The 20,875-nt window shown below is 42.4% G+C and overlaps 1 protein-coding gene across 3 annotated transcripts in view; it reads left to right on the forward strand.

The window, feature by feature from the left end:
* The first annotated feature begins 6,882 nt into the window (after positions 1 to 6,882).
* TMEM135 (transmembrane protein 135) overlaps positions 6,883 to 20,875 on the forward strand; it is a 168,306-nt gene continuing 154,313 nt past the window's right edge. For 2 of the 3 annotated variants that reach the window (XM_062020360.1, XM_062020361.1), the window contains exons 1-2: positions 6,883 to 7,039; positions 19,289 to 19,416. In XM_062020360.1, the coding sequence (XP_061876344.1) occupies positions 6,899 to 7,039; positions 19,289 to 19,416 (269 nt within the window). In that variant the 5' untranslated portion in view covers positions 6,883 to 6,898. The remainder of the gene's footprint in view (positions 7,040 to 19,288; positions 19,417 to 20,875) is intronic. The other variant, XM_062020362.1, reaches the window with a different exon arrangement.

The following is a 20,875-nucleotide window of genomic DNA, read 5'->3' on the forward strand; positions in this document are numbered from 1 at the left end:
GCTCCTTCTGAGTCTGTTCTTAAGTTCATGAAGGTATTTGTGACTTGTGTTTGAAACATAAATAATGTTGCAGTAATGACCTCATATAAGATGGAGATGGAGGAAAAGGAGGGGCAAACAGAATTTATTTACTTGAGGATTTCATCATTCATTTCTGTCTCCTTTCTCCTATTTTCTGAAAGAGTCTTTGCACCGATGCTGCTGAAGAACAGCCAACCACTGACTGCTGCTCCCATGGGCAAACGGTAACGACTGACTTGTATTTACCCTACTTGGGGCCAGATCTCTTTACAGCATATTTATCTCAGTTTTCATTGTAAGGCCCCCAGAAAGAGTGAATTACCAATCAGGTGGCATAGACAATAGAGGTCCAGAGATCTACTCCACTTCTTGGTCCTCTTTAGGAGTGGAGACCCATCTAATGCTGTCCCAGAGCCCCGTGTGTGCAGCAGTGTGCAAGCCCAGCCTGCTCTCACCCTTCCCACTCCTAGTCTTGGAAAGGTCAACACGGTCTGTACATTTGAAGGCTGCTGCCCCCACCTGGTATGCAGAACTGAAGGGAGTTATGTGGGACAGGTCTTTCCTGTCCAGGCCTGATGAATTGGATAAACATCAAGAAAGGAGGATGGCAGGGGAAGGACGCTAGTTCCATAGACAGCACTGTGACTGTAGAGCACAGGCAAACATAACTTTTGATAGCACTCAACTTTTCCACCATAAGTTTTTATTCCGTCTGGGTAGTGTAAAGGTGGGCTGTAGATGTTTCAGCCAAATGAAAGCAGAGAACTAGCCTTTATTATCTGGGCAAGGGTGTTTCAAGCATGGGAGTAGGCAGAGGTGTCCAGATGATGATGCAAGATGTGATTTTGCATTCTTTCCAGAAATACAGAAAGTACTTTCCTGGAAAGTAACAGGGTCACAGGTGCTGTTCTGGGCTGCTCTTAGGATACTGTCCACATGCACTGCCTCTTATTCCTTTGTCTAGCAAACCCAGTGGCTTATTTTAGTCGCTAACAACCAATTTTGTCACCTCATTTAGAAAGAAGAAATCACTGTCTCCAGGAACAGCAGCACCATAGGCTAAATACAGCTGAAGCGCAGTTCCACTGACGCCAGTAGCATGAATATGGCTCAGTATGTCGTCTCCTGGTTTGGCTTGCAGAGTCTGTGTGGTGAAAACTATGATTTTGCTTTCTTGATGTAATCCTTGGTACCCCTGCAAGAAAGACTGCAACTTTAATGTTTGGGAAAAATCCAGATCTGTATAAACTGGAGGATATTACTGTGTGTATTAAAATGTTCACAGGGTATTATCCCACAGCCCATCCCATATTTATTTTGGAAATGATTACATCTGGAAAATGGGAAAACTTCCAGTTAATTCCTTTACCTTGAAATATCAGCAAACACAAGGATATTTTGAGATTGTTCCCTGCTAAAAAATGAACAAGTAGCATTCATGGCTGTAAGCCAGAAGAGAATCCCTCTTTCAATAATGTGAAATGGGTAAAGTTTAAAGCATAAGTAATTTTGGAGACAAGGGTGAAAAGCAGTTCTTAAGAGGGTCTTTCTTTCCCTGGAGGAAAGTAAAACCAGCTCAATTCATGGCCATTCAATGCAGCCATTTCATGTATTAGTGATGTATGTTACATGCTTGCGGTTTATTTCTGCAAATCTAACTATATACTGCAATTATCATTTGTCCTGGCTTCTGAGAAGCAATGGAGACTGGTGGAGCTGACTAGCCCAAGATATACCTTTGATGGTATGAAACTCCAGAACATCCTTCTCAAAGGCCTTCAGCTCTCTTCTGAAATGTGCTGGTTTTTTTTACAAATGTCCATATACCGACAGCTCCCTGGAGAAGAGACAACACAGCAACATCTCTTTCGCAGTTTACTGCAGGAAGGAGATATCTGTGGGTACATTACCTCCACTGACCTGAGCAGAAGGGTGAATTTAATCCCTAGGTTTTTTAGCAGCAGAATATTTTTCAGACTGGATTTCATAAACTTTATGGTGGAGGCAGGAGACAATTGCAGAGACTGCAGGGGAACAAACTGAAGGAGAAAAATAATGAGAGTGGAGGAATGGGAAAAGAAGGAAAATAAGTGAGCCCAAAACCCCCTCTTCTGCTGGAAAGAGCAGCTCTTATTGGACTAGAGAAGCTACTTATAGAAGAGACGTTCAGGCTTTGAGAACTGCACGAGTGGCAGGGAAAAGCTGGATCACCTGTCCCAAGGGAGAAACCAAACCAAAACAAAAAAGCACACAAGTTGGAAAGCAGCATGAGGAGAGGGTAAAGCATTATTTTTTTTCCAAGTTAAAATGTTTCCAGATTGTTCTGATATTTAAAAATATTTAGAATGAAGAGTTCCCAGATCCCAGTGCATGTGGAAAGCAAAGCCTCCTTCAATGTGAAGTTCCCCATTTGGATTCTTCACTCTGTTTCTTTTATTTCCTGTCTGATTTTGTTCCAATTAATTACATGCTGCAACTTGGATTCCCAGTTGGACCAACACACAACACTGATGCCCAATCACTGTGAAGGCAGGTGGAATTCCCCACACCTCCATCCACTCTTGTGGGCTGAGATGAGACATGTAACTTACTTGTAAGCAATAGATTTGTCAGATACCGAAAGGTATTAGCAGAGAAATTCTTAGCATGACACCTATTGAAACCTAGAAAGACAGGCACTACTTAACTGTTCTTCATTCAGCAATTGCTACTCTAGCCTGATAAGGTTGAGGGAAGCCCTAAGGAGACGGACTTGAGCGCGCTGGTTGGTGAGAAGCTCAACATGACCCAGCAAAGTGCACTTGCAGCTCCAAAAGCCAACCATATCCTGGGCTGCACCAAAAGCAGCGTGGCTGGCAGGTCGAGGGAGGGGATTCTGCCCCTCAACTTTTACTCTTGTGAGAACCCATATCCAGTGTTTCATCCAGCTCTGAGGTCCTCAGCACAGGGAAGATATGAATGTGTTGAAGCGAGTCCAAAGGAGGCCCAAGATCATGATCAGATGGATGAAGAACCTTTCCTATGAAGATCAGCTGAGAGAATTAAAGTTGTTCAGCCTGAAGGAGGCTCCAGGGAGAACTTAGAGCAGACTTCTAGTACCTAAAGAAGCCAACAAGAAACCCGGAGAGGGACTTTTTACATCGGCCTGCAGTGACACGGACAATAAATGAAACACGAGTCAGCAATGTGCCCTCATGGCCAAGAGGGCCAATGGCATCCTGAGGGGCATCAAGAAGAGTGTGGCCAGCAAGTCAAGGGAGGTTCTCCTTCCGCTCTCTTCCTCCTCTGCCCTGGTGAGGCCTCATCTGGAGTCCTGTGTCCAGTTCTGGGCTCCCCAGCTCAAGAGGGACAGAAAACTTCTGGTGAGTCCAGTGCAGGGCCACCAAGATGATCAGGGGACTGTAACATCTCTCTGATGATGAAAGGCTGAGGGACCTGGGGCTGTTTGGAGAAGGCTGAGAGGAGACCTTATCAATGGTTATAAACACCTAAAGGCTGAGTGTTGAGAGGATGGAGACAGTCTTTTTTCTGTAGTGCCCAGTGATAGGACAAGGGGTAAAGGGCACAGGCTGGAACACAAGAAGATCCACTTAAAAGCAAAGAGAAACTTTGTTTTTCAGGTGAGGGAGCACTGGCACAGGCAGCCCAGGGAGGGTGTGGAATCTCCTTCTCTGGAGGTTTCCAAGCCCACCTGGATGTGTGAACTGATCAAGGTGAACCTCAGCTACAGAAGTCCCTTTCAGCCCCAACTACTCTGTGATTCTGTGGTAGGACAATGGGTAATTGTTTTAAACTGAGAGGGGAGATTTAGATGAGATGTAAGGAACAAGTTCTTCCTTGTGAGGGTGGTGAGACACTGGAACAGGTTGCCCAGAGAGGCTGTGGATGCCTCATCCCTGGAAATCTTCAAGGTCAGGTTGGATGGGGCTTTGAGTAGCCTGTTCTAGTGGAAGGTGCTCCTGTCCATGGCAGGGGGTTGGAATGAGATAATCTTTAAAGTCCCTTCCAAACCAAACCATTGTATGGTTCTACAATTCTATAATATAATTGGTCACCACCAGTACAAGTGAACTGGACAACTGCAGTGCCATCCACCAGTTAAGGTTGTTCACTCACTAAAGAGTGAGTTTGGCCCTGGACTTATGCTCAAAATTCTGCTTCAAACAGATACATGGACAACTGTAACAGAGTCTAAATGCAGTGAGATGCTGCCACATCACTCCTTTATGTGGCACACGGTATGGAGACCAGGATATCATAGCTCTAGTTCTAGTCTAATGAGGCTCATATGCCTGTCTGACATTTTTGACAGTCTAAATTTTTATTCAAATATGTTGATACTGCCACGTTAATGAGGACCAGGGAGTAAGCTGAGCACCCTGGCAGGAGGGTTGGGATAGATGATCTTTCAAGGTACTTTCCAACCCTTAAGATTCTGTGATTCATGCTGCTTTAGCAATTAGCTAAGTCCCCGGCTTTGTTTTTGGGACTACTCTGAGTACCTGTCTCCAAGCCATCTGGGTACTACAAGGTAAGTCTCAAACTGCATGTGCCATGCCACCTGTCTTTATGCTGCGGGATTCATCACTGACCTTCATTTAAGTCACGTTATAGAGACAGCTTGCTATTGTCATCACACAGTCTTGTTCACGTGACAAGGGGAGCTCCTGAACCCCCCAGGTACTCATATGGACAAAAGTAAAGGTCCTCAATCCTTTTAATTCTTGTGACTCTTTTCCAAGACTATTTTGTCCCAGTTCCAATCAAGGGTAAGTTCCTTCCAGGACAGAGTAGCCTGCGATAGCATCCGATGCCAACTGGGCTATTAGTGATATTCCCATGCAGCTTTATCCCTAGGGCTTCTTCCCAGAATAGACTATTGCAACCTCACGAAGAGAGTCTGAAGCAAGCTCAGGGCTGTGCCACTACCTTTATTAGTGCATTGGCAGTCTTCAGAGCCCAACAGGAGAGATGTGAAAGCCTCCAGTTCTGAACAGGCAGCTCTGCAGTCAGATCAGGGCTGTGGCACCAATAAACACAGCACCTTGTTAGATCCTCCTTTTCATTAACTTTTTGTCCTTTTATCATTAACTTGAGCAGGACAAGTCTTACAAAATTAGCATTGTTTGCAGAAACGTGTTTCCAAAGTGAAATTATTAACTTGTGCAATTACTAGTATTGTACATGTCATAAATACAAGGCAGCAAGCAAACCTTAAGCCCAGAGTTGCAGAGCCAAAACACACACGCAAGAGAACTAGAATCCCCATCTTAGGCAATAATTGCCTTTTCTGCCCACATGCAGTTCTTTAGCAAAGTAATACAAAGAACAGCAAGCAAGGCTCTGGATCCAAGCCAAAGTCCAGACAACACTGCAGCAGGTTATCTTGCCAATGTTGCTTCCCTACAAGGGTCTGCACACAGCAGTATTCATTCCCTTAGCCGCACAACCACAGCCGCAGGGGAGCTGAACCTCAGCACCACAGTTGAATTTAGTTATCCCTAACGTCTTCTACTATAAACGCAGACTGTCTTAGACAGAGTTCTACCTAACAGAGGGTTGGTCAGTCAAGCATGCTTAACTGAAACTGCACAATTGAACTAATAGGCCAAAAATCTCCAACTGCAGATTTGCTGGGATCAGCAGCTCCAAGTCCTGTAAACCATCCAAATTACTCACCTACGGGCTGCTAAATGTGAAATGCAAGTATGCTCTTGCACCCATAGTAGGTTTCTTGGAAGATTTTTTTGCAAATTTACTGACAAATTTGCTCTGTCCTGTTGGGAGTGGCCTCAAGTTCCATCAAGGAGGGGAACCGTGCAGCCTGTGCAGGAGGAGACTTTGAGCCAGGCTGTCACAGGGAAGAATTTTCTTGCTATGGATCTGTTCCAAGTCTGCAGGTTGACTGCAGGTTGGTTTGCTGATCCTCCTATTTGCCTCGGGATGTGTCTCCCAATAGATCTTGAAATAACTGTTCCTGACTTGACCATCAAAGGTACAGAGTGTACGTGCTCCACCGGGACTGTTAGCAAGATATTATTTAACAAAGACTTAAGTAAAATCCCCAGGTCCTGACACACCCAGCCCATTTAGTCCAAAAAATAATCGAAACTTGAAGCTGGAACCAGATGCCAGTTTTGCAACTGAACTATAATCGTGTCATCAGTCGCTGCCTTCATGATTTTGGAAAATTGAATTCTATTCCTCCCCTTCCCTCGCCCCAAACCTGAGAAAATCATCCACTTTTAAGCTTCTCCTGACGAGGCGGTGGCTCTCACTCCCTCGACTTTGGTTACACAGCACATGCACTCGGGCTGCGGGACACCCGCGCTCAGGCGCCACCACAGGTCTCCCTGCCGCCGGGCAGCCCTCCGCCGGCTTTCCCGCCTGCTGCAGCCCCCCAGCTCCGTGCCCGGCGGCCGCTCAGCGCCACGGCGGGTGTTCCAGGCAGTTCCTCCCCACGGCCATTACCTGCGGCCTCTCCCCGCCGAGCAGAGGTACAGGCCCGGGCTCGGCGGCGGGAGGACAGGCCGGGCGCGCAGCGCTGATGGACACGCAGGGGACACGGGGGAGACCCCGTGGGGGGAAGGGGGAACACGCGCGACGCGGGGCCGGGCGGGACACGTGCGACGCGCGCCCCGCGGCGCGGCTCGCGCCACCCCGCCCCCGCCGCTGCCCGCCTCCCGGGCGCCGCCGATTGGCTGCGGGCCTCACGCGAGGCGCGCGGGGGGCAGGGGGCGGGGGCAGCGGCTGCCCGGGAGTAACCCCGCCGCCGCGAGCGCCCCGCGCGACCTTTCTCCTGCATCGGCGGTGACGCGGCGGCCGCGCGCGCCCCCCCCTTCCCCCCCCCCCGCCGCCTTCCCCGCTCGCGGCAAAGATGGCGGCGCTGAGCAAGTCCATCCCCCACAGCTGCTACGAGATCGGGCACACCTGGCACCCGCGCTGCTCCTGGGCCGTCCTACACGTCACGCAGGGGGCTCTGGCCGAGTCCCTCCGCATCTACGGCACCCTCTACCTGGTGGGTGCGCGGAGGAGCGGGGCGTGAGGGGCCTGTGGGGGGAGCTTGGCCTGAGGTAGAGGGGAGGGAGATGAGGGGAGGACCTGGCTTAAGGGGGCAAGGGCATGAAGGGTATGGTGAGAGGCTGGTCTGAGGAAAGGGCACAAGGGTGGCAGAGAGCGGGATGTCCAGCCTCATTTCGGGTTGAAGACTGTGCATGAGAGATGTCAGGGCAGGGGAGCCCTGTCCTGGGGTGAAAGGGAAAGGTACAAGTCATATGATGGGAGCGTGGCCTGAGGTGAGGGGGAAGGATGTGAGGAGTGTTTAGGAGGGCACAAGGGATATGAGAGCAGGGAGTCTGGCCGGGGGCAGGGAGAAAGGGTGTAAGGCATATCAGAGGTGGGAGACTGGTCTGAAGCAGAGAGTGTATTGGGGGAGAAAGGGCAGTAGAGATGTCAAGGGGCAGCCTGACCCTGGGATGAGAGAACAGAGAGAATGTTTTGGGGGGATTTTAATGCTGGAGAGCAAAGAGTTGGTTGGGAGGACTGCTTGATTTGAAGGCAGGAAGGCATGAAGATTGTGAGAAGAGCCTGATGCTTGATGGGGCAGGAAGGAGTATGTTAAAAATGGGCCTGGGAGGGAAAAAAGGGCGTAGGAAGTGATGAGGCCTGGTGGCATAACAGATGCTGTGAGAAGCTGAAGTGGGTGGGGTGGAACAGCATGGTCACAGTCTGAACATCACGTTTTTGTGGTTTTCCAGTACCTATGAGACCTGAATAAAAGACTTCATATTTGCCTGGGAGGCTAGCATTGTATCTTTAGCAGTGGCAAGTGCACATGTGTTTTAATGGTGGTGACATCTTGGTAATCAGTGCCTTAAATAAGATCAAGGAGGTTCCATTGTATAATAAAGTGAAGCTTATTTTATCTTTATAGTTATATCACTGTATGTTCAGAATGTTTTTGGTATAATTTAGTCCCAATCCTTTGTACATCTCAAAACCAAAAAATTGCACTTCTCTTTGTCAAGCCTGTAAAATGGCTTCTGCTTTTTTGTTCCTCCTGTTGCTACAAGCTAATAAGTAAGGAAAGTAGGTGAAAGAGGTTTTTTTTGACAAAAGCTTGTGTGGAGATGAATGAAATGAGAATAAATGAGATAAATAGATGAGAGTAAATTGCTAGAGGTTGTCCTGGGAGAGAACATAGTTAAAGACAGTTATAATCTAGAACCCAAACTCATAACAGCTACAGCCCACATGTTTTGCTGCTCTTCAGTCAATGGGAGACTGATGGAACCAAATTCCATGGGTGCCGGTGTTTGATAAGTAAAATACCAGTTTTCAGTAAATGACTATAATAAATCTTTGCTTTTATGTAGTATTATGGTGTTTTTTTAAAATAACTATGCTTGGATATTTTTTTTAGTTGGAAAAAAAATATAATCTTCAGATATCATACTTTAACTGTCTTTGGTTTTACTTCAGTACAAACCGATTGCTTTAGTAAAAGTAGGTTATATATCTAAGGTGAATTATCTCTTTGCATATGAAGTGTCTGCCAGGAATGCCTATTTCATGCTTGTATTTCACAAACCAAGTGGCCAATGCACAAGTGTTCTGAGACACACTTTTATGGGAAAAACTAAAGGAAAACTTAAAAATTGCTTAACACCTGTACGCCAAAAGAAACCCCCACAATCTCCCATAAATGTTATAATCACACTTTTAAAATCCTACCTGCCTTATCATCTTAAGAAAAACTTCACTGAAAAAGTCTATCAGAGTAATTGTTCCTTGTTCTACCAGCACTTCTGTTTGAGATTAGTCAAGACTGAAGAAAATGTGAAGGTAAATGAGCCTTCCAACCCCTACCATTTTGTGTTCCGTGTAATCTTGTATTTTCCAAGTTGAAAAACTCAGACTTCTAGAAATTCAGAGGTGGAGAGAAGAGAATTTCACAAGGAGGTTGTGTAAAGCTGAGGAAACGGAAATGAGAAGCTGGAATGTTGAATTGCCTCAACTTCTGTTTCCTGGGATTTCTGTTGATTACACAGTGGAAATCTGCTATTCATAACATGCCTTACAGCAGAGTCTCTGTTTCCTGAAGGTTTGTAGGTTTTAGGCATATGTTTGATGATGGTTTTGCAGTAGATGAATATACTCAGTCATTAGTATGAAGTCTTTGTAGTATGTCAGGTAATTGCATCTGGTGGCAACATTTCCTCTTAATCTAATTAAGGTAAAAATCACCTGTTAATTTGCAGTTAAGATAATTCTTCTAATGTTTTGCCTGTGGGATGACAAGTCATTCCTGTCATTTACCTTTTCTTTTTCCTTGTCTGGCCATCTATTTTCTTCCCTTAATTTAAACCAGGCTCCCTGACTACCTCTCCAGCCTAACTTCTGACCTGCCCTTCCACTTTGGAACACAGGCCTTACCCTTGCCACCATATGTCTGTTGTTCTTCCTTCACCTGCTGCACCATTGCTGCTGACACAGCCAGGGATCAGCTTGAGAACTGGCCACTGAGTGGTTTGCACTGACTGTTTACCCCAGGCTTTGACTGCAAGAGCCTCTCTCAGAGACCAGTCTGCTGGCACAGAGGAGACGAACACCGGGCCCAAAGCAATGTGGATGTCAGCATGTCTGTTCCACATATCCTCTGGCCTGGGGGATGGTTCTGCCAGTCATTTGACAGAGCAGGTGTAACCCCAGTCTGCTGTTCTGAGGATCATTACTCTACTGGGACTTGCTGTATTTTATTGATTTCTTTCACTTAATTTCTCCTCGTTTCCATTTCCTGCTCATTTTGGTCTTACTTTTGATGGTCTTTTAATATCCATTTTTGTCTCATTTGTAATACTTTTTGTACTTCTGCAACATCTGCTTCCTGTGCTTGCCTTCAAGTTCTTAGATGCCAATTGCTTCTTTCTCTTTCCATGTCAAAAGGGTTTTTTTTTTTCTTACTTAGGATTCCAGTGCTGTTGTCTTCATAGAGCCCTCTTTGACTCCTGAGTAGCCGTATTGTTTCTTTTAATCTGCATTATTTATTTTGTAAGCTCCCTAGGACAGCATTATGTATAATGTTGTTAGGCACAAATGCTATCAGCACAAGCGTAAGGTGTTTTTTTCCTGTCTATAAACTTGATGGATATTAGTACCACACAGGCCAGGTAGTCATGCAACAGGCAGATCTCTTCGTAGCTAAATCATCAGTGAATTAGAGCTAAGAACAAGCCTAATTATTGCACTAATGAATTATTCTGAAAGCTATTGGATGGAAGACAGAAGCGTCAGCCAAAGATTGAGGTGAGACAAAATGAAGTGAGGATGGGATGTCACTTTTTTCTGTTGTCTCAAGTGATGAGACAAAGGGTAACGGACATAAGCTGGACCACAAAAAGTACTTAAACACAAAGATAAACTACTGTTAGGGGGAGAGACTCCTGGCACAGGCTGCTCAGGGAGGTTGCAGAGTCTCTGGAGGCTTTCAGACCTGCCTGGACATATTCCTGTGTGACCTGATGGATGATCTCTAGAGGTCCCTTCCAACCCTCACCATTCTATGAAGTCTGAGCGTTGCATCACTTTCCCAGCTACAGGTACATTGCCCTAGGCCAGGGCAAGAGGTTGGCCCCAGGGATGGATCGTGTACACTGGCCCTGTCGCTGCTGCTTCAGGCTTGCTTTGCATGCAGTTTCCTCTTAAGGGGAGCTCTTTGGACTTTTGAGCAAAGTTGTGGAGCCAGCTAACACTAAACTAGGTCCTGTTTTACCTGCCAGTGTAGACACAGTCATCGTGTTATCTTCCTGAGGTGTGTGAGAAGGCAATACTGGTCAGATTGTATTCTGAAATAGACCCAAATTACTGGGTATGTTGAATTGTGGTTTTTGTTTGTTTGTGCTGTGAACCATTGGGTATTTGGAAAGTGTTACTCTTAAGTATGCTTCTGTATGCCAGCTTGGATCCTGTGGTAGGCCATCAAGAGACTCCCTTCTGTCAGACCCACTACCTGAAGTTGCTGTGATTGTGGTATGTGATTGTGTTGTGTCGGGATGGATATGTGATCATCATACCACTATGCAGTGTCCCCCATCTCTGCACTGTATTACAGATCACATGTAGGTCAGTGTGTTCTTGCCTTCAGTTTCTTCTGGAAGCTGGATTAAATATGACTAAAATTAACTTAAATGTTACTGAAGTAAGAGCTTGACTGTGATATTTTTGCTCCAGGCTGTGTTTGTTGTTCTCTGTTCAGGTGGCTTTCAGGCCAGAGCAGTAAAATTCTGTCATAAATTGAAAATAAATAAAAATAGTCTTTTGCTGATATACTGAGAATTTTTAAAGAATCAGTAAATGGATTGAGGTGAACTGAAGAATTTATGCTCAAAGATACCAGGAGTAACCTGGAGCTGGCATCGCAGTAATGATAGAAAGCAGTGAGAGGCCAAGCCTTGACTAACTGAGCAAAGGTCTTGAGGACACTGGAAATACTGGGAACCAGCAAAGATCATTAAAGACTGTTTATCAGAGATATAAGTCTGTTAAGTGGTACAGCTGTAGAGTGAAGTGCAAGAATTTTCAAGGTAGCAGGAAAATCATTGAAAATGATAATGAGTTAGACATTTCAAGGGCAATGAAAAATAGCCCTCTACTCATCAAGTACAAGGGAAACAAATGGTGAAGGAAAGTCGTCATGGAATGTGAGTGATGCCAAGATTGAAGATAATTTAAATGTCGTTCAAAGAGTACATGAGTGTTGTTCGTTGCTGATTTTAGTTGGGCAGATGGTGTGGAAAATTTTTAAGAAGCCAAACCTAAACAACCCGACCCCCCGTCAGTGACCCTCATAGAATATCTCGCAAGGGACAGAGCAAGGCAGAGAGCAGGAAGCATATGCTTTTCTTCAGAGTATTGCAGGAACTGACTTAGGAAATGAAAAATCTGGAGGCAAGGTTTTGTAATCTGTGAAATCAGGGAGGGACCAGCTAATTGAGCCACAATGAATCTGAATATGTAGGAGAAGACATGAGACACAAATTGCTGATTTGAACAACAGTGTCTTTCAAAGCTAAAGTGTTACCTGAGGGCATTTGGTGATTTCAGTTACTCCAAAGTGCTTAAAAATAATTTTTATACGGTAAAGGGATAATGTTCTCCTAAAATTCATACAAAAATGCAAATGGGTATTAAAGAACATATAAATAAGTGAATATAATTATGAAATAAATTTGACATCAGTCTGTAGCTCTGCCTGCTCCTTGTGCAATTTGGGGTATTTTCTTCACTTTTAGCCTGCACATGTGGCTTAAGTTATAAAATTTTCCTTGACTTTTTAATGACTTGAAGCATATGTATGATATAAACCATCTATACAGCATTATTGCTTGTCTCTAAATATTCATTTTAAAGGTGCCTAAAGGGGCCAGATAGTCACTCTTGTAATTGAACTTTGCCTTCCTGGAGCTTTGCCTAGGGAACTGAATGTTTCTTTTAAAAAAATTGTTTTTCCCAAGTAAAAGTTTATCATTTTTAATTGCATATTGTGAAGGAATGAGAGAGCAGTGATAGTGCTTTTTTTTTTTTTTTCACTTCCCATCAGTCAGTGCTCTATGTGTTGGCTAATTTCACTAAAAATTGATGGAGGAGTAGTGTTCTTACAGGCATACACTTTGTACAAACTTAGGAAGTGGTTTGATGGAGGAGGGAGAGAAAAAATGCTGATGTACACATGACAAGGTCTGTGGTTTTTTAGCCTGCTGTGTAACCTGTTGGAGTGTGTACATCGGTCAGGCAATTAGTACATTCATTAAGTCAAATCATCCTTTGTGCGGTGCCTCCTGGGGAATCCCTGGGTCAGGGGCAGAGGTGGAGGGTGAGGACGCTGGAGGTGAAGCTCAGGTCAGTGTGGTTGGATGATGATTACTTGTAGGCGTTACATGACACATCGTTAAAATAATCAGACCTGACTGGTACCTCTGATTGTGTCAGAGCTCCTTCTTGAGCCTCGTATTCCTGTTCTGCTGGAACACAGCTATGGCCTGTCTCAAAGTCTTGCACTACGCCATGTAGCTGGTGTGGGAAGTGTGTACGTTCTTTGTGAGGTTGACAGACTGAATCTGTTCTGATTTCTTAGTTGTATAGAGCTTAAAATTTGTATATGCTGTTCCACAAACTGGTGGTATCCTGAATCTGCTGAATTGATTTTTCATAATTACATTTTCATGGTGAGAGCCAAATGCAATTGTCTCAAATCTCTAATTAGTGCTAGAATTTGTTTTCCTATTCCTTTATTTTTACTGAATAGGCTTTTATTAATACTTCGGACATAAAATACAGTAGGCCTTAAAGTTCAAATCATCACCCATTTGTCAGAGTGATTAGTTTATTACTGCAGGTATGTTTCCATTTGATTTGAGGGATATCTCCTTCTTCCCACTTCTCTCCATATTGTACTGTACATAAAGTCTCAAAACCATGTTTCTTTCTTCTGCCCTCATTTCTATTCACACTAAACCAGTCTTAGAGACGTAGTAGCGCGTCTCTGAGGTTTTTCAACATGTACTTTCATAGCAATTTTTTAAAATTAATTAGATTTTTTTAATGTAAAATGGTGAGTGTCAGGAGGTTGGGGCATCCCTTTTTTCTGTTGTACCTAGCAACAGGACAAGGGGTAATGGGATGAAGCTGGAACACAAAAAGTTCCATTTAAACATAAGAAAAAACTATTTCACTGTTGAGGTGAGGGAGCCCTGGCATAGGCTGCCCAGAGGGGTTGTGGAGTCTCCTTCCCTGGAGGTTTTCAAGACCCGCCTGGACACGTTCCTATGTGACCTGATCTAGGTGGACCTGCTTCTTCAGGGAAGTTGGACTAGATGATCCCTAAAGGTCTCTTCCAACCCTACCATTCTATTATTCTATGATTCTATAAACATTTCCTAGCTATTTTAATGTGATAATTGCCGAAGAGTTCTAGAGAGAGTTAAATCAGCACTTGTTTTAAACTGTAGGGGAAAAAGTGTGATTACTGTTGGAGAGTGGACAGTTTACTCTGGGTTGAAGAACAGGGGAAGGGGAGAGATATTCCAGTTGGGGCTGAGTGAATGAAAGATAATCAACTGTTTAGGGAATCATTATGGTGCCAAAAATTTAGGGATTTTTGGAGGACATGTTTGAGGTCCTGTCTTTTGCCATGGTATCTCTCATGTATTGATCCCACTGTTTGTTCCCTTTGTAAGTAATGAGGATGTGGGGCTGCCTTCAAAAGCCTAACTGCCAGGCATACAGTAAAGCATAATTGAATTTTGGCTTTAAAATCTTAGAGTTGTGTACAGAAGTGAGGAAATTAGTTACTTTTTTAAAAATAAGTGAGTCTTTCTGTTTTCAGTTTTCCCACAGGTGTTAATGGGACACCAAGCAGTGCTGGATCAGGCTTTGGGTACATTTTTAGTACCAAACTAATCATGTTTGAGGCCAGAAATATTTTTCTGGAAGTCAGGCTGGCAGGTGTTTAATCCCCCCTTCCTCCTCTGTGTATGTATGTAGGGCACAGATGTCACACAAGGACTGTCAGAGTTTATTGCATCAAATCAATTTCTCACTTGGAGATGTTATTAAAGAGTAATGTATTTTTCTTGTCTGACTCCAGCATGCAAAAGTTTGGTTGTCTGAGGACTGCAGTGTTGGGATCTATCTAAATTTCATCCAGATGCACATATGCTTACTCTTATAATTATTATATCCAGTGATACCTAGACTACATAGTTCGGTAGTATCATCTGCATTTTAATTGTGAACTACAACTTGTGCACAGATGAAACAAGTAGCTTAAGAAAATGATATTTTTTACTGTCTTCACTTGTGCTACTGATTCTTTAGACTTGTTGCTATGAGATTTTTTTCTAGTTTCTTAAAATTTCAGCGAAGTTACATGTGTGTTACTGTGCTGTTACTGAGATAACAAATGTCTACTCTTGTATGTAGAAGAGGTATGGAATTTTGTCTTATCTGTTTGCAAAGCACTAGAAAAGTAGCAATAGATATAGCAAATATTTAAACGTTCTTTAATGCCTATGTTATGGTATGCGTGAAAATTTTCTAACTACTTATTTCTTAATATTTTAACATAACTTGATTTGTTTTTTTAGAATGAATCTGTTCTCAGCTTCTTTTTTTTCCTGAACCATTCTCTCTATTATCTGTTTTTTAGATGTGCTGTTAGTGTTTTTAATGATCAAATACCTAGGATTCTTCTCGCTTCATCCTTTTTTCCCTCCCATTAATCCTTTTTTTTTCCTCTGTGATTCGTTTGTTTCTTCTGCATTATATCTGTGTTTTCTGCAGACTTTGTGGGACTGAAGAGCTAGAACTGTGGATCCAAACAGAAGGAAATCAAGAAGTTCTAAAAACTTCTGATGTCGTTAGGCCATCTGCCCCATGACAGTGCATCATTTGTTTTAACTTTACTTTTGATCTTAGATGTTGAGTATGAAAAGTATTTCTTGTAAGACATTGAGAAATATATTAGTTGACTGGATTAGAAAATGAGAATGTAACATGTTAGAAAAGCTGGACTCTATCCTATTTCTAGGAGGTCTGGTGGCTTGAGCTCTGCTGGTTTTGAGAGAGAAGTGGAATTAAATGGCAGGAAGGGCTTCTGAGGGCTGTTCAGGCAAGTAGCTCAGCTGTTGGTACCGACTGTGGATACGGAGCACCTAAGTCTCTGTTTAATGCTTGCATTGGGCAAAGAAAGACTGCATCTGCAGACTGTACTACTGCTTAAAGTTTCTTTTTAGTACATAGAACATTATAATGTAAGAAAACTTAAATTGTAGTGAGAGGAAAACATCGAGTTTCATTTTTCTAAAGTGGGTTTTTTTTATTACTTTCCAGGTATCTTAGAGTTCTTGAAAATTACAAGGAGTGGTTATACTCCACCCAGACTCAAATGCTGAACTCTTAATAGGGTTGGAATTTTTCTTGGTGAATAAATAAATCTTTAATGTTAGTTAGGGTTTTCAAACCTGTATATTGCTTATCTACAGAGTAAATCTGATTGAGAAAGTGGTGTTATCTAATTGTTACATTAAATATCAGTGACAAGTGTGTTGGTTTACGTGATAAGAGATTTTGTGGTCTATTGGATATGTTGTGGACGGTATTTACATTAGGTCTTTTATTCCCTTTGTAGTCTCTTCCCTAGAGAGATGTATGTTACAGGGTAATGTTTTGATTTGACAGTTTTTGTCTTTTTTTTTTTTTTTTTTTTAAAATGCATACTATTTGGCTGCCCAGGGAGGGTGTGGAGGCTCCTTCCTTGGAGATCTTCAAGACCCACCTGGACATGTTCCTATGTGACCTAATCTAGGTGGACCTGCTTCTGCATGGGGGTTGGACTAGATGATGTCTAACGGTCCCTTCCAACCCTACCATTCTGTGTTTCTATAATATACGGTATATAGGTAAATGAGAAGTGAAAGCCATGTGCCTATTATCTGGAATGGAAAAAAGTGCAGTCAATGACAGCTCTTAGTATCTACAAGACTGTATTCCACAGTCTTACTGATATATATTTTTATATTTATATATATACAAAAATACATATTCTTTTAATTAGGTGGTACTGTGCCAGAAAGGGTTAAATGTAAGTTCCGTGAAAGGGTGGAGTTGTTAATGACAACTTTTGTTGAAGAAAGCTGTGTAGCTGTTCTAAATATCCTAAGGCCATGTCGCTAGATTCCTTTAAAAGAAGAGATTAAGAGGTACTGTTTTATGGAAAGCCAGAGTGGGAAGTTGCAGCAGAGCTGATGTGTTCCTAAGGCAATGTTAGTCAAAAGAGATGCTGGTACATACTTAACCTTGAGGTAGGTAAGGCTGGATTGTTGTGGTCTGCCTGGAGAAGTCATGAATAAGTGAAACCTGGGTCATAATCCAGTGGCATTCAGTCCAGTGTGCTCTGCCTTGTTTCAGATATTATTTTGGACAGTCTTCACTTTCTATAAGGCACGATAGGCAGAAGAAACACGACAGCTTGAGAAATAAAGGGAAGAGGCAGCACTGGAAGTGGACTGTGTGCTTCTCTCCCATGAAATCACTGTTTTAAGAGCGGTGTGTGAGGAGTGTGTTGCTTCTGTTCCCTGGGTTACAGCTAAACCACTGGGTTAGGAGGTGAGATGAAGCAGCATGATATTGGGGAGGGGCAACATTGTATCTGATTCCATACAGTAGCAAACACTTGTGACATTATCTTAGCCAGCAGTGTTTTTTGGGGTTTTTTGGTGGATATTCATCAAGCTCCGTTGCCTGTATCCATACAACTCTTTCAGTTACCATTAGCAATGTTTCTTTGGACTGGTTTGTGTGATGTTGTCCCTGATCCTTTTCTGTTTTTCACTTGGGAGCAGAGTAACAAAAAGAAGGGAAAGCAGAAATAGGCTAGAAGTAATTGAAGAGGTGGCAACTAGTGGTCCAGTATTTAGACTGTGTTAAGACTTTCCTTCAACAGAAAGGTTGTCTGGATTGCGTTATTGCCTAGTCCATTATGCTTTAAGTGGTCTTGACACTTGATTAAGTAATGTGTAAATCTGTTTTCAGAAGTCTGTTCATGCATGTATTTCTTCTTAATCCTTAATTCAAGCTTCATTTTAGAAACAGATTTTGACAGAACTTTGCTGTGGCTAGTTTTAGCAGAATCCTCGGCTCACCTCTGAATCTAAAGCGTCTGTTTGCTATTCAGTATGAGAGGACAGTGTTTCAGAAGAACAACTCCCCCTCCCATGTTTTTAAATTAAGGAACTGAGAATGAGAGATGTTGCCGGTAATGATTCGACAGGAAGTCTTTTGTTTCTTTCACCAGCACCAGCGGTGTGAAGCTCACTCTGTTTGGAACTGCTCTAATTTCAGGCATTGAGTGAAAACTCTTGCAAGTTTTGAGACTTCTTGGAACACGGTGCAGACAAAGATGATAATGTTATTAAAAGGAAAAAGCAGCAAAATCTGTCTCACGGTGCACCTGAAGTATAGTTTCATGGAGTCATAGGGTTGCACAAACTGGAGGGATATTGGGAGTCCGTGTGGTCCCAGTCTCCTCCTCAAGGCAGAGCCAGTTGGATGAGGTTGCTTGTGACCATTTCTAGTTGAATTTTCAGAGTCTCCAGTGGTGTAGAGTCCACCATTGCTTTGGGTAACCTACTCCACTTGAGCCACCCTCAAGTGAATATTTTTTCTTAGGTCTGATTGGAGTTTCTCATGCGTGGACTTCATTGGATGAAACTGGAACACAAAAAGTTCCACTTAAACATAAGAAAAAACTATTTCACCGTGAAGGTGACAGAGCAGTGACACAGGCTGCCCAGAGGGTTTGTGGAGTCTCCTTCCCTGGAGGTCTTCAAGACCCGCCTGGACATGTTCCTATGCGACCTGATCTAGGTGACCCTGCTTCTGCAGGGGGGTTGCACTACATGATCTCTAAAGGTCCCTTCCAACCCCTACCATTCTATGATTCTATGACTTTTCTGTTGTTTCTTATCTTATCCTTGTGTACCTATCAGAAGAACCTGGTTCTCTACACATTCCTGTTAGATAGTTGCAGATTTTTTGTGGACAAAACAGAGTTTGAGGACACTGAGTGTTTAAGTAACTGTTCTTTGTAAAACATTGGACATAATTTTTTTTTTTTAGATCTACTCTGTTTTCTGCTGTAGGAAGTTTTTTAGAGATAACATATTTCCAAAGAAATTGTCAGGAATGTGGTGTTGAACGTGAAATGGTGAACATTTTTTTTAAGGACTTGCCATTGATTAATTGGAATAGAAAACCTTTAGAAATATGACATCACTTCATAGATGCTGTGTAAGGCCTGTAGTTTGATTACTTTAGTGACAGTCTGACTCTAATTGTGGGATATTTCAGTTGTCTGGAAGACAAAACTCAGTGTAAATTTATCACGTCTTAAAAGTTCTGATATCTGGCAGACAAGGTTTCTGACTATTATGGCCAGTGGTAACAAGGTAATAAAATTCATCCTGTACTTCCCATTTAGGGTTGCTCAGTGTGTTTGTTTCCTAGTATAAATATTGTAACAGCTGGAACAACTACAAAGGAGATCTTTATGGTATTGTTCATAAACCCAGCAAATTTAGGAGGCTTTGATTTACTACTGAAATAGGCATGTCTTATTTTCCTTTTTTATTTTTCTTTACAGTGTGCAAAAAAGATCCTAACCTGAATTAAAGTTTGTCCCCTCTTTTTTTAATCTTGTGTCCTCCCTCAGATTGCAGCTATTCTCAGGAAACGAAAACTTGACTATTATTTGCACAAACTCCTACCTGAGATCTTACAATCAACATCCTTTCTGACAGCAAATGGGACCTTATATATTGCTTGCTTTTGCATTCTAAGGTTAGTATACTGCTCTAAAAATAAAATGTAACAGAAAGCTACTTTAATGCAACTTATATAATATTTTGTCTTTTTTGTAATAGGCTTGTTTGTAATGGGTAGGAGTAAGTAAAGAAAATAATCTTGATTTTGGTCTTACCACTTGAATATGAATCTTTGTAACTTTTGGGGTTTTTTTCCTTCTCATTTTTGTAATCTTTTAAATCAGTAAATAAGTCAAAGTATTCACTTCCTTTTTTCTGTTTTGCTGACTCAAAATACATCATTGCAGGAAATTGAAATATATTCTAGAGGGGAACTGAGAAGGCCTAATCTTTTTCTCCTAGAAAGAATTGATATAAATTGGTGTTGATTTCTGTTTTGCTGCTTCAGGGGCTGTGATGACTTAAAGTTATCCTAAACTTTATCCAGCCATCCAAGCTTGTTCTTTCCTTATTTGTGGTCATAAATGAAATCCCAGCGCACCTTCTAAGACTTTGTAAGATTCAGATTTGCTCTGAGAAGTAAAAATAAATAGCAGTTATGTATTCTGAGCTGTTGTCATTGTATATTTCAAGTAACTGTCAGGATAGTTAAAAAGTAAACTTCACTGTTTATGACTATGTTGATATCCTAGATGGAAATGCATTTACTGTGAGAGATCTTAGACATAAAGCCTGCAGTAGCTATGACTTTTTGTAATTTATGTGATGTCCCACTCAAAAGCTCCTCTAAAAGTTAATTGAACCCATCATGCTCTGCTATTAGATCTGTTTAGATACTTCCAAACTTTGCTCCATAGCTGAGGGAGAAGGCTAGGAGGGGGAACCGGCTGAGGAGTGAAGGGATGCTTTTTGAATAAGTAATTTGCAAAGTTCAAAGTGAATCTTTAAGTAGTGTACTCTAAGGAATACAAAATTTTCTAGCAATCTGACTTAATATTGATTTGTCTTTCCTCCTCTGAACTATACAGTATTCATCCTTACCTGGCCATCTACTTGCCTTTAAATCTGCAGTGCCTTACTTCGATGCTGTAGTTAGATATTACTCAAAATTAAGCTGATGTGGTTTTAAGTTGGATGGTTTTCAGCTGTTGCTCTGACAGAGGTTATTAGCCATCTAGCAGATTATCAGAAAAGTCATACTTTCCAAATTTACTTGTGTCTTTTGAAGAGTAAATATAATTCTGATGATTGATTGGTGCATTATACACGAATTCCCTTATGACCTTGAAGAAGGATCCTCTGTCTTCCAGGTATTAGTGAATGACTGTCAATTAGTTAACACATATGAACAAAACAAAGGATAAATAGTTAGTTTTCATAAAAGGAAGAGGTTGGCAATGATATTCCTGCTGTGTCCTTTGTTTTGGATATACCTAAAGAATCTGGAAAAGTGATGAATAGTGTGAGAGATTGTTGAAAATATTTAGGTTACTTAAATCTAAACTGACTCTCATCTGTTGCAGAAAGATCTGTTG

Source organism: Colius striatus, chromosome 1 (genome assembly GCF_028858725.1).
Source record: "Colius striatus isolate bColStr4 chromosome 1, bColStr4.1.hap1, whole genome shotgun sequence".
NCBI lineage: Eukaryota > Metazoa > Chordata > Aves > Coliiformes > Coliidae > Colius > Colius striatus.